Source organism: Anolis carolinensis, chromosome 6 (genome assembly GCF_035594765.1).
Source record: "Anolis carolinensis isolate JA03-04 chromosome 6, rAnoCar3.1.pri, whole genome shotgun sequence".
In the NCBI taxonomy this organism is placed as follows: Eukaryota; Metazoa; Chordata; class Lepidosauria; order Squamata; family Dactyloidae; genus Anolis; species Anolis carolinensis.
In genome coordinates this window covers 42,648,065-42,665,192 of record NC_085846.1, presented here as the reverse complement: position 1 = coordinate 42,665,192, position 17,128 = coordinate 42,648,065, and the positions used below count along the sequence as shown (strand labels likewise).

The 17,128-nt window shown below is 40.6% G+C and overlaps 1 protein-coding gene across 3 annotated transcripts in view; it reads right to left on the bottom strand.

Annotated features, from left to right (window-relative positions):
• The window catches only part of eif2ak3 (eukaryotic translation initiation factor 2 alpha kinase 3), a 41,749-nt gene extending 25,431 nt beyond the window's left edge, over positions 1–16,318 (bottom strand). Inside the window, exons 1-2 of one of the 3 annotated variants that reach the window (XM_008113087.3) lie at positions 16,219–16,318; positions 3,819–3,948 (exon numbers count right to left, since the gene is read on the bottom strand). In XM_008113087.3, coding sequence (XP_008111294.1) covers positions 3,819–3,948; positions 16,219–16,259 — 171 coding nt within the window. In that variant the 5' untranslated portion in view covers positions 16,260–16,318. Of the gene's footprint in view, positions 1–3,818; positions 3,949–15,782; positions 16,190–16,218 lie in introns of those variants that run through there. The other 2 variants (XM_003222402.4, XM_008113086.3) reach the window with 2 other exon arrangements.
• Positions 16,319–17,128: the final 810 nt, after the last annotated feature.

The window sequence follows — 17,128 nt, the reverse complement described above, 5'->3', positions numbered from 1 at the left end:
TCTGCGTTATGCTTCTTGCCTAATCAGAGATGGCAGTGAAAACATCCATTAGTGTGGGGGAATCTTCTCTTGACATAAAGCATATCTCTTGAATGACTGAAGATCTCAGGGCTTACTGATTGACAGATAGCCAATGGAAGGTTTTAACAGGAATTGAAGCTAAGGATGATTCAAGGGTGAGAACAAAGCTCAACAAAAAGATCACTGAAACAGAAGATTGCTCAAATCCAAAAGTGAATGTTCCTAATGAAGGAGATTGTATGATGTATGCAACGGAACAGAAGACAGATTATGTGTGATTGGGTGTGCTGGAATGGGTGGGATTAAACCACCAACCATTACATTTATAATTTTTGGAAAGTTGCACTGTGCAGGCAATCCATCGTTGAGAGTCACAGAGACAATAAATTAAAATTCAACTTCTACAGATAGGCCATGATAAAGCCACTTCACCACAACATTTTAGATAGACTCATTCCTCAAAGTCCACATTAGGTTGCCAATGCACAATCCGTTTACAAGGATAACATACTCATAACATTATGTAACACGATTTTTGTTCCTGGATTACAAATGTCATTTCCTAATTAGTTCTATCATGAAAACATGTAAAAAGCTTATTAAACTGTAAAACCTTTGTTTTTGCAGGACAACTTGCAAACATTTTGCTATATTTTTTGCAATGAATATCTCATAAGAGTATCAACCAATTCAACATCATTTGTGGCAGCCACAAAAACCAAGTGTCTGGAGTAGAGCAACTACTTTCAAAGTAAATACCACACAATTAAACAGGAAACAACACTTTCAAATCAGGAAATGAAAATGTTGTTACACAGTGTAATCTGCACTATACATCATGTCAAAGACTTGCTGGGGGACCTATTCGTGGCAAATAGTCAGGCATGGCATACAAGTGGTAGGCACACAAGCCTGACCAGAAATCACTGCTCAGTATCCTTTATCGAGAAGTGGATGTAAAATTATATTTTAAAAGAGAAAGCACACAAAGAAACAAGTTTAAAAAACAAAACCCAAACTGTTTATCAATGCAACCAGTTTCTTAGACTATTACAAAATCAAGTATTTTCATTAAAATATAATTACATTGCTTTAGTATTTTTAGAATAGGGATATTTCTGTCGTAAGTAACAATAAAAAACATTGGAGCAATTTTACTAAAAGCCTATATAGTAAAATGGAATGATTACACTACAGGTTGGGCATCCCGCATCTAAAAAGCTTAGGACCAGAAATGTGTCAAATTTCCTACTTTGGAAAATGTGCATTTGCATATACAAACATAATGAGCTATCTTAGGGATGAGACCCAACTCTAGGCACAACATTCATTATGTTGCATATTAATTTTTATACACATAATTTGAGAGAAGATTTAAAATATATTTTTAATAATGTTGTGCATGAAACAAAGTTTGTATACCATGAATAATCAGAAAAGAAGGTGTCATTACATTATGTGGACAAGTTTGGATTTTGGAGTATTTTGGATTTCAGAATTCTGGATAAGGGATGCTCATGGTCAGAAGATATCAATGACAATGAAGGCAATCCACAATTAAGTTAAAAATAAAACTTTTCTTGATCAATAAAAGCTAGGAAAATTCTCTTTGGCTTGTCCATTTTTATTTGCACATCGACAGGAGGAAAAAGAATGCATAAAACAATGAGATCACCACAGGCTTCTCAAAGATTGGGGACATATGCTCCCACTGGTATTAGGGGAAGGATTAAATAATGTCTTTTGTGAGGAAGTAGAAGGGGATTTCACAGGCAATAAGAATAAGCAGAAGCATGCAAGTTAGATAAAAAATGACATCATCCCTCCCCTTTCCCTTTCCACTAAAGCATTACCTCACCTCCTAATGCAAGCATGAGTCATCTAGGAAGTCATGTGTTACCTTAATAGCAGAAACTAGGATACCACGAGATACTTACATATACCATATCAACAAAGTAAAAAAATATTTTTTCAACTTCACTGACTGAAAATATTTCTACATTGATACCTCATGTGGCATATATAAGTTACCTTAACTTATATATGATAACCTATATTTTGTACACTCCTTCTAATATCTAAGTTAAGCCGTCAAATTCATGTTTGAACGACAAATGTAGTTTTCATAAATACAAGGGGACTCCCTAATACACACTATCTAAGTCTGTACATCAGCTTTTAAAACATCATGTCAACACTCCTGTTTCAGGACAAATATCTAACATTTTTGAAGGATGCCACTTGTAGCATGCATAATTGTTAAGTAGCACAATTTCAAGAAGCAACACTTGATAACATTTGTTAAAACAGCCTGTGAAAACATATATTTCAAATTAATTGAGGTTGAGAAAGAAACTGTGGAGGGGAAAGGTTCTACTATCACCAATATTTTTTTAAAAAACAAGCAAAAACAAAGAGAAGAGCTGTGGAAAGACTGAGAAGAAGGAGTACTAACCAAGCAGCATGAACCTGATGGCAGATGGAATAGGCCTGTAATAAGTATACTGGACCAAATGCAAAGGAAGAAAGCCCCTAAAAACTAATCAGCCTACAACTTGAAGTATGTAGCAGATGAAAAACTCATTTATTTGAGAAATTTGTTTTACACTCACTAGAGTTTACGGTTTTTTTTTATTATCTTGGCCATCTGGACAATTTCTGAACATTAGCATTTTCCATACGGGGAAAAATAAACAAAGTTCAACCATGAGTAGCCATAAGAACTAGTGTGCACATTCACTAGTGGTCACTATTATTGGTATATTTGGATATTAAGCAACAACAAGCAGTAGGAAACCAAAGCCCTGTGTTTGACAATATGCACATAAAAACAATAGACAGCATCTGCCTGTGCAATGTATGTTTAAGTATTCAGAAAAAAAGTAGTATGAATAAGAGCTGAGACAGAGAGATGATGAACCTTTATCATTGCTACTTTTTGTTTGGGATAAATAACACCTAATTACACCTGCACTGAAATCATGATTTTACTTTTCATGGGGTAAACAGCACTTCTCTACCAAAGAAAGACAAAAACACAAAAACAAAGGTTTAAAGTGAAGGAAGGAAGTTTCATCTACAGACAATAGGTGGGCCACTCTACACATTTGCCTGTCTCTACTTTCCTAAGCAGAAGCCACTACTATTCCTTCTTTTATTGGCTAAAAACACTGATAGGTGAAGAAAGCCTTCAGGTCACATCTTGTTTGAAAGCTACTTTCTCAGAACAATGTTTCTTATGTCATGTTCTATGAGGCCTAGAGACCTTACTATTCATGCAAATTCACTCAAACTTCAAAAGCAGAAGCTGACACAGCCTAGCAAAAGTTACATTATGATATCCAGAGGGAGGGATTCCAGGCTTTAAAAAGGAATTGGAAAATGGAGAGTAGTATTCAATTCTCTTCTCATCTGAAATCATTAACTGAAAAAACCAACCAACTATCAGTTCTGGTAGCTGAAACTATGAAATATTACATATTGAAATAAATAGGCTTAAAAAGGAGTGATAAAAAAATTAGACAAAGGCAGTGAACTCCTATTTTAGACCAGTCATTACGGAACTTGTTTTCAAACATTAAAACTATAATTTGACATTTCTAATTAAAGCGAAACTTGCAATTCAGCAGGATGAGGAGTTAAACAAATGTTCGACACATCTTCTACATGTTTCCTCATTTCAAAGTAAACATAACTAAGCTCAATGAAGCCAACTCCCAAGCAAAAATACTTAAGAATATTTTTTTAAAATACACTTATAAACTCTACAAGCAAGTGGTTGGAAACAGTAAACTTACCTCTGGTTTACTGAGACTAGATGAGACAAGAGAACCAGATCCCACATCTAGGTCCCACTGTTTTCTGCCACCATTTTCTGGATCTAGAGCAGCAATCCGTCCATCCAAAGTACTTATAATTACTAATGATCTAGAAGAAGAAAACATGTTCAGAAGGGAGAACTTATTACAGTAGAGTCTCACTTATCCAACATAAACGGGCCGGCAGAACGTTGGATAAGCAAAAATGTTGGATAATAAGGAGATTAAGGAAAAGCCTATTAAACGTCAAATTACGTTATGATTTTACAAATTAAGCACCAAAACACCATGTTTTAAAACAAACTGGCAGAAAAAGCAGTTCAATACATGGTAACGTTATGTAGTAATTACTGTATTTACAAATTTAGCACCAAAATATCACAATGTATTGAAAACACTGACTACAAAAACATGGATGACTAACAAATTGACTACAAATAAAGATAGAATGGCATAAAATGAACTTGCAGTAACAACATTTTCAGAAGTTAAATCCATAAAAAGTTCAGTCCTTGCTGCCTAGAGAAACAGCTGTGGATCCGGGTGAGAGGCAGACTGCGTTGGATAATCCAGAACATTGGCTAAGCGAAGGTTGGATAAGCAAGACTCTACTGTATATCAATATTCAGCTTCTGAGCTTGCCCACCTAAACATTTCACAAAACACATTCTCCTTACTATTCTATACAATTTTGCTGTATCAGTATCTCTGCCTAAGCCATTTTTCCTCTGTGCAAGCAACTCCTGAACTTGCTGACCGAAAGGTTGCCAGGTTCGAATGCCGGGAGCAGAGTGAGCTCCCGCTATTAGCCCCAGCTTCTGCCAACATAGCAGTTCAAAAACATGCAAATGTGAGATCAATAGGTACAACTCAGGCGGAAGGTAACGGCGCTCTATGCAGTCATGCCGGCCACATGACCTTGGAGGCGTTTACAGACAATGCCAGCTCTTCAGCTTAGAAATGGAGATGAGCACCAACCCCCAGAGTTGGACACAACTGGACATAATGTCAGGGGAAAACTTTTTACTGCAACCAACCCAGATCAAAGCAATGTAGACAAATAATAACACATTGGGTGCCATGCCAAAAGATCTCAGCCGGCATTTGGAAACAACAGACATTGACAAAATTACGATCTGCCAACTCACCCTACTGGGATCTGCGCGCATCATCCAAAAATACATCACACAGTCCTAAACACTTGGGAAATGTTCGACTTGTGATTTTGTGATACGAAATCCAGCATATCTATCTTGTTTGCTGTGTCATACAGTGTAGTTGGGTCAATAATAATAATAATAATAATAATAATAATAATAATAGTTTTGTTTGTATCCTGATCCCTCTCCAAAAGGGACTCGGGGCAGTTTACAATAAAAATACAATAGACATATTAATAAACAGCAACCAAAGCAACACAGATCAAGAAATCGTAGTACAAAAACAAAAGCAACCATAAGCATATATTATATACGTCAGATCCTAATTTGTGCATCCCAATCTATAAGATCATCTTATTTGAACTGAAATTATTTTGCAACACCTAAATGTTTATTTGGTGATTCTGTAAAATCCATCACAAGGTAATGTATTTATGAAAGTACTGTGTTGAAAATACAGTGAGTCCTTAGTACTTGCTGGCGTTTGGTTCCAAGACACCTGGTGGGTACCAAAATCCATGGAAGCTCAAGTCCGATAATAAACAATGGTGCCACAAAAAGATGTTCCTGAGAAAAATAGCAAAAACAAAGTTGTTTTTTGCAATATTTTAAGCCAAAAATATGAAGGGTCAGCTGTACATTTTATTTTATTTTTTACTTAAGACTTTGTACTGACCTTGGTATGATCTCATATGCTCCTGCATTCTGGGTACAGCAAAGAGGGCTATACCCAGCTGCAAGGTATTATAAATGTTCATATTATGATAGATATTGTACTGTATTACTAGAGCCTAAGCCGCACATTTTTATTTACTACTTGCTTTGTTCCTTAAGGCAAACTAAGGATATACATGGAGCTCTCAACTTTTGTGGGAGTTGGGGAACCAAAAGTTTCACTAAAGCGAGAAAATCACAAATTACCTAAAGTGCCTGCGTGTTCGTTTGTTTGCTCACTCAATTATTTGGCTCCTTCCTCTCGTTCTTCCCGACCACCCTCATCCCTTTTCTCACTTAATTCGGGTAGATGTATTCCTTGTCCGTAGCACCTTTTTCTCCGTCTCCCACCTTCCCTCTTGTTTATTATTTCCATCAAAACTGCAGATAAAGCACCAGAAAACATTCCCTTGAGTCACATGGTAGTCCAAGCTCTTCAAATACCAGTAAGTGGGCCAAACAATTGTGCAACTTACAAAGAGATATTATGTCTTACTTGACATACCTAACTTTAGACAAGCTCTCTTATTTTAGATGATGTTTTAAAATTATATTCTTACACTGCAAAGTATTTGCAATCTTCTTGAACGTTTCAAACATTTGTTCTTTGGGAAACCATTTCCAGAAAAAAAAAACTTCTGGAGTCGAAATGCACACTTTACTTGAATAATTGAAGTTACAACAACTACAGTCATATCCTGCTCAAGATTTATGTATTCAGAGCAGGAACAAAAAAATTATCTTAAGCAGAAGTTAAATATTAGCTGTCCACTGCTTTCTCGTGGATAACTTTACCCATATGCAGCAGGAAAGAAAAAAAAGCCAATGTAATACTAGGCTGTATCAAAAACCATACTGTGTCCTGATCAAGGAAAGTAGTAACACCATTTTATTCTGCTTTGAGCAAATCTCAACTAAAACACTGTATCGAGTCCTGGGTACCACATTAAAAAAGGATATTGACAAACTAGAAAGTGAAGAATGACCACGGTTATTAAAGATATGTAAACCAAGCCTTAGCAGGAACAACGTATAAAAAAGAAGACCAAGGTTGCATCTACATTGCAGAATTAATATAGGTTGATACCACTGCCATGGTTCAGTGCCCTTTCTGCCAGGCAAGTGTTGGTGCCACAGTAAACTCTTCCTCCTAGGATTTCAAAGCATTAAACCAGTGGTTCTCAACTTGTGGGTCCCCAGGTCTTTTGGCCCACAACTCCCAGAAATCCCAGCCTGTTTATCAACTGTTAGGATTTCTGGGAGTTGAAGGCCAGAACATCTGGGGACCCATAGGCTGAGAACAACTGGATTAAACTATGGCAGCTAAAGTGGTGTCAAACTGCATTAACGCAGTGCAGATACCTCCTAAGATGTGATTGCTATCTTTAAATATTTGCAAGGATGTTCCGTTGAAGATGGAGCCACCTTTTTCCGGTGCCCCAAAAATGAGAACACAAACCAGTGGATTCAAATGACAAGGAAAGAGATTCTATCTATACATTAGGAAGAACATTTCAAACTCTAGAACAGACCACGACGATTCTAATTTGGAGACATAATAGAAAAGGCCCATATCAACATGGCAACCAAATGGATCTCACAAAGGCATTATATGGAAAATGGAGTCTTTCTCTTACAATATAAAAATTGGGATAGTCTATAGCAGTGGTTCTCAACCTGTGAGTCCCCAGATGTTTTTGCCTTCAACTCCCAGAAATCCTAACAGCTGGTAAACTGGCTGGGATTTCTGGAAGTTGTAGGCCAAAACACCTGGGGACCCACAGGTTAAGAACCACTGGTCTGTACAGAAGGAAGTGGTCCATCAAATAAACTAATTTAGGGTTACCTAGTTCCTTTCCATCCAATAGTAAATTTTGCTCTCTGACTATTCACTAAGCAGAACACTACTTTCGAACTAGGTGTTATGTATGTATAAACAAAAGGCCCCAACAAGCAGTTCAGTTTCCACAATCTGCACTAATCAGCTTCTTAACCAAGGTCAAGGTAGTTCCACATAAATTGTATTGGAACATTCTAATCTCAAAACTACCAAGATGTGATTTGTTGCATCTAGCCTATGTCTATTCAAGAATGAAAGTAGCCAAAATTGGCATTTGCCCCTCACTGTTACTGAAGCCACTAGGGCCTCTAGCGACAGAGATGAATTTAAGAGCACCCTGAACTGCCACTCCTATTCCAGTTGAAAACAGTGCCACATCATCAAGTTCCGACAGATTGTTTATTTATTACTGTTTGAAATATTTATAATTCCCCCCCTTCAGCCAAAAAGCTCCCAGAGTGGTTTACACAGAGCTTTACAATCTAAATAACCTAAGACACACAATGAAAGGGGGGTAGCAATGAGGGAGCTGATTTCAGTGGATTAGATGGTGGCTGCTCTTCATCTTTCTCAGAGACTAAAGCAATGACAACTGGAATCCAGAAGAAATGGCTATCATCAGTCATTTGCAGCTAGATATGATGGCTGCCTGACTTTTTCTCCTTCCTCAGATGCCAGAACAATGGAAGTTGGATGTAGATAGGCAAAACTGCTCTTTAAAAATGTAGGTAATAAAAAAATATTAAGGCATGGCAAAGGAGAGTCTCCAAACACATGAAAAGGTCCAACACTAATTCCCAGTCCTGGAATTTCTTCACCTCTGAAGTAAGCTTTTTCTGAAATACTGTCATTTATATTCTTGAAAGCAATGGAGTATAACTATATAGTAAAAGCCAAATAATGTTGATGAAATTATAAGCACTTATCTATAATGTTTACAGTGACTGGAGTCTAAGGCCTTTTCCACACAGCTGAATAAAATCCCACATTATCTGCTTTGAACTGGGATCTATGGCAGTGTGGACTCAGGGCCCTTCCAGACAGGCCCTATATCCCAGGATCTGATCCCAGGTATTCTGTTTATCCCAGATTATCTGGCAGTGGGTACTCATATAATCCAGTTTAAAGCAGAAAACCTGGGATCAGATATTGGCATACAGGGCTCTCAGATAACCCAGTTCAAAGCAGATGTGGATTATTCTGCCTTGATATTCTGGGTGATATAACCGTGAGAAAGATTAAAAGCATTTAAAAAACAAATCCATATTCCACTTCCTCTTGTCCATTTGTGCAAAGTATTTCAAATATCCTCCTTCATATGCCTGTGTGCATAGAAAAGTTGTTGTGACTGCGCCTTCGGGGATTATGGTTGATGGGGATGGAATTCGAAGAGGAAGAAAAAACCCTCGTGATGAGGGTTCACTGGAGGAGTTGCGCAGGAAGCGATTTAGAGAGCTATATGGGGGATCTTCTGAGGAAGATTCAGATGGGGAGATGGATGCTGAGGAACAGGTGGTGGCTGGGGAAGCGGGCACTGAATGGGCACAGCCACCGGAGATGTCTGGGGATTTGGGGTCTATGGATACTTCTGAACCTGGGGTTTCTGCAGGAGCTGATCCCAATTGGGATGCTTGGAGAAGGGAGGATGGTTCTTTAAGTGTTCATGGGGCTAAGTGTGGGCAGGATGATTGGGACTCCGACGAATTGCTAGGTACTCCAGATCCACGAGCTCTAGCTGTGTGGAGCTCAGACTCTGAGTAGATTTGGGACACCTGGTGTTTGGGTGTGAGTGTTTGGTCACCCAGGAGGAAGGGGAATAAAATGGGAATGTTTGGCCACTGCACTTTGCGTGTGGCAAGGTGTTGCTGAGGCGCCATTGGGATCTCTGTGTTTCCATGAAGACTGGACTTGGACTATGATTTGAATCTGCTGTTATCACCTAGCTTGGCTCTCGCTGTGTCTTATCGTGGACCTGTTTTGGATGACTGCACCCTCTTCAGACCTTGGATCGGAATTTGACCTTGCTACTGCCTTCGCCCTGTGATTGATGACTACTATCGGCTTTTGACTCCTGGCTTGCTCTTTGGACACCGCTGTTATCTCCTGACCTGACCTTGGAATCACGGACGACGTCTTTTCACCATCCTTTTGGAGCCTTCGGCTTTATCCACATTGTGGAAGCAGTCTACTGCATTCTTAGTTTGTTTGTTTGTTTCCTGACCAATTTGGTGTTTTCTTTTGGGAACTGTTCCTTTGAAAACTACAGAGCCGGCTGGCAGGGCTTGGACTCAGAAAGTGCAGTTTGCACTAAGTTTGTTTAGCTTTGTTTTTACCTGCTTGTGTTGCTGAATTATATTTTTGTTTGAACTGCTCTTGAAGCACTGATAGTGAAGTGTTTCAAGGTTTTTTCTGTGTTAACATTACTTTTTGGCTTATCTGCTGAATAAACTCTATTTTTGTTCGCTAATTGGCATCTGACTCTTGACAAAGGTCTTCAGTCATTTTTTTAAATGACAGTATTGAGGGAGAGCATTCCAGAGAAGGGGGGGCTATAGAAAAGGCCTTTTCTCTTATTACCACCAGCCGTACTTGACATGGGGGTGGGACCCAAGCTGTTTAGGGTTTTAAAAGTCATAACCAGCACTTTGAATTTCGCCCAGTAGCAAACTGGGAGCCAGTGGAGCAGTTGTAGCATGGGAGTGGTTCTCCCTCTGTATGAAGCCCCAGTTAGTCTGGCTGCAGATCTTTGTACCAGCTGAAGCTTTTGAGCCCTCTTCAAAGGCAAACCCATGTATACTGTTTCTTGAAGGTTCAGCACACACATGAACTACTCATTCTGCATTATTATTTAAATGCTTATATCCCACTCTGTAAGCAAAGATCTCAAGGCGGCTTACAATTAAATCAACTTAAAACAATAAATAACAATCTTAAAAGAATTCAATACATTACATTGTGTAGAAATAAAAACTACATGTGAGTTAAGTATGGTAATGTCTAAACCGATTCTAGCTTTCTATTTTCTTTGTTTGTACTCACTTATTGTCACTATCACTTCCAGCAGTGTTTCTTTAGTGAGCAAAGTATGACCAAGTATGTAATTATTCAAAACACAAACTGGATCCTTCAAAACTACTAGTGAAAAAAATGCAATGGCATCATATCTGTGAGAAGAGGAAGGCTGATTCTACGTTATAGAATTAATGCAGTTTGACACTACTTAATCTACTATGGCTCTGTGTTACAGGTTCTCAAGCCTTCCCTGTCAAACAGTACTGGTGCATCACCAACCATGATTCCACAGCACCGAGCCATGGTAGTTAAAGTGGTTTTGAACTGCACTAATTCTACAGTGCAGCTGCTCTAAGAGTGAGCACATATTCAGCCTTCATGTATCTGAAGTAGTGTTTGAAAAACTGATTCTGCATGCTGACTGGGGCGTTCTGGAAGATGTTGTCAAAAAGCCAAAAAGGTCAACACACTGGGCTGGATCCAGATTTAGCTATACCTGAAGAACCAATGAGTCATAGATTTCATAGATTACAACACATTTTCACTTAAATGTCTATACTGGTATCTGGATCTATCACTATAGGACAGGGATCCTCAAATCTTTTATGAAGAGACCAGTTCATGGTCCCTTAGACTGCTGGGGGACTGGACTACAGTTTGTTGTTCTTGTTGTGCGCCTTCAAGTCATTTCAGACTTAGAGTGACCCTAAGGCAACCCTCTCACAAAGTTTTCTTGTCAATAATTATTCAAAGGGGATTTGCCTTTGTCTTCATCGGAGGTTGAGCGTGGTAAGTCACCCAGTGGGTTCAGAGTCGCAGTCAAGTCACTATGCCATGCTTTATGAATCCCTTCCCTTTTTTCCCTTCCTACCTGCCTACCTTTAATTTCTTCTCTCAGTTTCTGACCTACCCTTCTTCCTTCCTTTCCTCTCTTTCTTTCTCCCATCCCCCTTGGGGGGGGCATTTTGGGGGGAGCAAGAATGGGCTGCAGAGGGTTCCTCTGTTTAGAGGGTAAAGAGAGGAGAGGAAAAGAGAACTAAGAAGCAAGAGGGAGGTGGAAAAGATTCCCTCCATTTTGGGGAGAGAGAGGGGAGGAAAGTTAAGGAGTAAGATAAGCATGGTTGGTAGCGGCGGGGGGTGAATGTAGGCAGCAGCGGTAGCCTAAAGTTACTACCTTGGAGGGCCATATTCAGCCTGTGGGTCATAATTTGGGGACCCTAGTTCTTGCCTTGGACATAAGCCTCTCACATCATAAAGATTGTCAAGTGAATTTCTGACTTAGATCCTTCTACACTGCCTACATCCCAGGATCTGATCCCAGATTATTTACTTTAAACTGGATTATATGAGTTTACACTGTCAGATAATTTGGGATAAGAAGTTAATCTGGGATCAGATCCTGGGATATAGTGGCAGTATGGAAGGGGCTGTTGGCTGCACCTGCAATTAACAATTAATGTGGATGACCCCACTTTGACTGCAAAGCATCAATGCTATGGAATTTTACAAGGTGTTTCATTTTCTTAGGCAAAGAATGCTTGTGCATTACCAAATTACTAATCCTGGGATTTCATAGCATTGAGCCATAGCAGTTAAAGTTGAGTCAATCCACAGTCAATCTATAGTTAGATCAGGCCTGCACAAGCGGAAAAAAAAGATTAAATATCATCAGACTATGCAAGCTCCTCGAAAGACTGAAAATGAAAGTGGTGTTTCTGTCATATCCTTTGTGGGACTGCAGGCATAGAACAAAGTTAATCAGACCACAACATGTCTTTCTATTATATCTTCCAGTCTAACTGAATCTGGTATACTAATAAATCTGTTAAAAGGAAGGAAAAAAACACTTATCTTACAAATTACATAGCTGGGAACAGTAACTGGGAAAGCATCATGTGTGTGGGAGAAGAGGGAGGATGCATTGTAGAAATAATGCAGTATGAGACCACTTTCATTACTATAGCTCTATGTTATGGAATCATGGGAATTATAGTTTTACAAAGTCTTCAGCCTTCTCTGACAAAAGGTGTTGGTGTTGCACCAAAGTACAACTCCTAGGATTCTATAACATTAAGCCATGGCAGTTAAAATGGGGTCAAACCGCATTCATTCTATAGTGCAGATGTACCCTAGTGAAGTGCAGTGCTTAGAAGTCTCCCCTTGTGGTCCTTGGAAAAATTGCTGATAAGCAACTCCCATTATGCTTGACTGCTGGATTTGCTAACAAAGGCTGGTAGGAGTTGTCCTTCAACAGCATCTCACCAGCTCCTCACATTACAGAAAGGAGACGAACTTCAAATGATGCATCTACACTGAAAAAACAGTGCAATTTAACTGTCTTGGCACAATGCTAGAAAATCTTGGCAGTTGCTTTTTAATAGAGCACTGATTAATAATATTTATTCATAGTAAACTATTAATTTTAATAATAAACTAAACGAGCTGTCAGAATTTAAAGTGTATCCTTTTGGCCTCTACCCAGATAATGGAACAGGACCCCCATCTCTTCCTGCAGGCATACCCAGCCAAACATGAGTTTTGCCTGCCCTACTACACATATGGGAGATTCTAACACAAACTGGGAAGGGTTGTTTTTGGATGACATCTCTCAGCCCCCTTCTCCACTGTAACATAAAATCCAGATTTACATTCTATTGCCATGTTGTCCATTCTGCATCTGTGTTTTGTGCAAGTTTTTTAAATATTTTCATCTATGTTATTTATTATATCTATATTATATATGTTTTTGAAATTGTGGTACCCTGCCTCGAGCCATCAGGAAAAGTGGGTAATAAATAACATTATTATTATCCCACCTTTCTCCTCATAGGCACTCAAGGTGGCTAATGTCATGGATAAATATGATGTATGGTTTGAATGGAATTGTATGAACGATGTATGGTTGGGGGTCTATAGTCTAGAGATGCCATCATAAGAAATGAAGCATGGAGAACTACAAGAAGGATGTGAAGAATTCATGAACTGTAATTAAAAGTTGCTGAATTGTTGATGGTCAGAGACAAATGATTAATCATAACCAGACTGAAATGTTTCATGAGTGTAAAAATTAAAATCTAATAAAATATATTTTAAAACTACAGATTCCCACAAATCCATAGCTGCTTGTTTTGGAAATTACAACTTTCTTCAAGCCTTCCCAGTAATGTGTTTGTATATAATCCTGTTTCTTACTTATTGTATGCATGTTCTGATATGCAGCTTTCTTTCCTTTACTCTGTTTGCCTGAAAAGTTGTGGGAGGGGCCGCAGACCACATGATCAGCTCTGAGATGAGCACAGAGCTCAGACACTATTAAAATTTGAGACTACTCAGATCAACACTTGGCCTGCTGTTGTTTGTAAGAAATATACCCTGTACCATCTGCTCAAAGAGATTATCTCAAAGATATCTGTAACTTGAATGATAAATTGTGTACCTGTGTATGCTGAACATATGAAGTTGTGAGTAAACCAAATGTTATTTTTACCAAAGTCTACTTCATTTTGTCTCTTGAGTGCATAATAAAAAAACAAGTTTTATGGGAGAGTAGATGTATTTTTGGGCAATTGCTAAACACTTATTTCATAGCAAAAGCATTGCATAAATTGGTATAAAACTGATAAACAGTAGAAGGACCAAAAACGGGCAACAGCGATCACATTGTCTGAGCCTCAAACAATTCTTCCTCTGTACGTGAAGCAGGACACGGCAGACAAACAACAGATGTGGAGTTGCCTGCTCTGCTCCACAGGCGCACAAGGTGGAGGATTCTTTTAGGTAGTGCCATTTTGCCAAGTTGTCTTTTGATCTGCCCAATCCACATCTGAGTCTGTTCAGGGACTTCCAAGTTGCCCATGCTTGGTTCGCCCCTGGAGGCAGACCTTCATCTCTGTATAAAACTATTTTCACTTTTCTGGCCCACTACCCTTTTTAGGAGCCAACCCAGGTTTTTATCAAAGTGTGCTTATTGTTTATTGGTATATGTGATTTTATTTGTTTATTATTTGTTTTTATTGCTGAGATTTATATTGCTTATTGCCTGGGCTTGGCCCCATGTAAGCCACCCCGAGTCCCCTCAGGGAGATGGAGCGGGGTATAAAAATAAAATTATTATTATTATTATTATTATTATTATTATTATTATTATTATTATTATATTCATGGGGGCATCCAACTTGGTTTTCCTGGCTTAGCTGCCCAGAGGGATGCCCTTGCTGTTGCTCTGGGAACATCAAGCTTTTCCTTGAATGGAGTCTACTGGGAGGAGGCTGAAAGCCATGCAGTGGATGGCATTCACAGTGTTCAATCTGGGGGGGGGGGGCAAAGTCAGCTAGCTTGTAGTCTATCAACAGGTGTAGGTTTAAGACATACTGTGATTATTCTGCATGTTTTGTTCAATGCTATGGTCACCTGCTTCGAAAGGGCAGACTTGTGCCAAACAGGTCTTTTAAAACACTTCTGAATCACTATTTTGTGCATTGGCATATTCTCTGTTTCCTAACAGATCAGAGACAACAGGTGATCAGTCTAACAACTGAAAGCCAAATTGCTTTGCATAATTACATCTGGTTGTGTACCACTTGAGAAGATTCCACTCAAACAGGTTTTTGGCTCTACTCTGAAAGATCATGTTTTTCCAAAAGATTATGATCTCCAAATGGTTATAGATGCCATTTTCCAAAAGGTTATGAATACCGTTCTCTCTCTCATCCTTCATTTAATGCCTTCACCTGCCCACAAAAGCTAGAGAATGCTAAAGATCTTGTAAACGACTATTTCCATAGCACTGAGCTAAAGTAGTATTACAGGTAAAGGTTTTCCCCTGACGTTAAGTCCAGTCGTGACCGACTCTGGGGGTTGGTGCTCATCTCCATTTCTAAGCCAAAGAGCCGCCGTTGTCCCTAGACACCTCCAAGGTCATGTGGCCGGGATGACTGCATGGCACACCGTTACCTTCCCGCCGGAGCGGTACCTATTGATCTACTCACATTGGCATGTTTTCGAACTGCTAGGTTGGCAGGAGCTGGGGCTAATAGGGGGCGCTCATTCCGCTCCCGGGATTTTAACTTGGCACCTTTTGGTCCGCAAGTTCAGCAGCTCAGTGCTTTAACGCACTGTGCCACCAGGGGCCGTTGGAATTTAGTGGTATTGAGCCTCATTAATTCTACAGTGCAGATGCAATCCAAGTCGGTCAGCATCCCACCCAAGCCGCCTCACCTGCAGCCTCCGCCCCGGGCTGCTTCCTCCTCCTCCTGCTCCTCCTCCAAGGGCGAGGGGGTCTGGGCCACGCCGCTGGCCTCATCGTCCTCCACGGTCACGTCAGCGACCAGCGGGAGAGCGGCGGCTGCCACGCCACCGAAGCCGCGTCCGGGCTGGTCAGCTCCATCCGAAAAGGCCGCTGCCTCCCTCAGAGGGACGCAAAGCGGCACGAGCAGCCAGAGGAGCACCAGGGAGGGCGCGGGCCGAAGCCTCAGGCCCATGAAGCGGCCCTTCCCCCGAACCGTTACCGCATCGGAAACCCCTCAGCCCGACCGCCGTTACTTTTCCCTCGTCCGGCCTCCGCGTTCACCACTAGGCATGCGCGCTGGCGCCAGGCTGCAACCTAACCCGCTTCTGCTTCTCCCAATCCCCGCCCCCTCCTTGGGCCACGTACCGGCGAGGCGGTGCACAACCTAACTTCGGATGGCGCGTCATGTCCAATCTCCGCACTCAGCCCTCACTTCGACTTCCGACGCGCGATGTTTATCAACACGCGCGCTGAGCCAATGGCGAGCACGCTTCTAACTTTCGCGCGCCAATCGTAAGTTTCTCCTTTCCAAATCGTTATCCCATTGGTTCGTGCTGCTGCTCTACCCCAAGCGTTGCTGACACTTCAGTGATTGGAGATCATTGAAGCGGCTGGTGGAGTGGAACGATTGGCTGCGGCCTTTCCCCGCCCCTTCCTGATTGGGCGACGCCGATGCTTTCTACGTGGCCGATTCTGAGTGTCGACTACACGCTCGGGGGCTGAGGGCGTGTTGGGGGCGGGGCGTCTTAAAGGGACAGCGACAACAACAAAAGCCACCTTTGTGAGTTTGCAAAGGCGGGAAGTGTTGTGGGTGTGCTCATTTCACAAGGGACTACTCAAGTATGACAGAGTTCCTCTACTCTTTTGTAGAGCTGATCCAATAGTCGGACTGTAATAGAAGCCATATACTTTCAATAGTCCATTTTCTACACAAGGCATGGGCAAACTTGGGCCCTCCAGGTGTTTTGGACTTTAACTCCCACAATTCCTAACAGCCGGTAGGCTGTTAGGAATTGTGGGAGTTGAAGTCCAAAACACCTGGAGGGCCCAGGCTTGCCCATGCCTGATCTACACTGTCGAATTAGATGTTATATGACAGTGTAGACCCAGCCTAAGAAAATCATGGATTTCTAAAACATAGAATCATAGAGTTGGAAGAGACTACATGGGCCATTAAGTCCAGCCCTCTGCCATTCCTGAAAAACACAAAGCACCCCCGAAAGATGGCCATCTAGCCTCTGTTTAAAAACTTCCAAAGAAGGCACCTCCACCACAC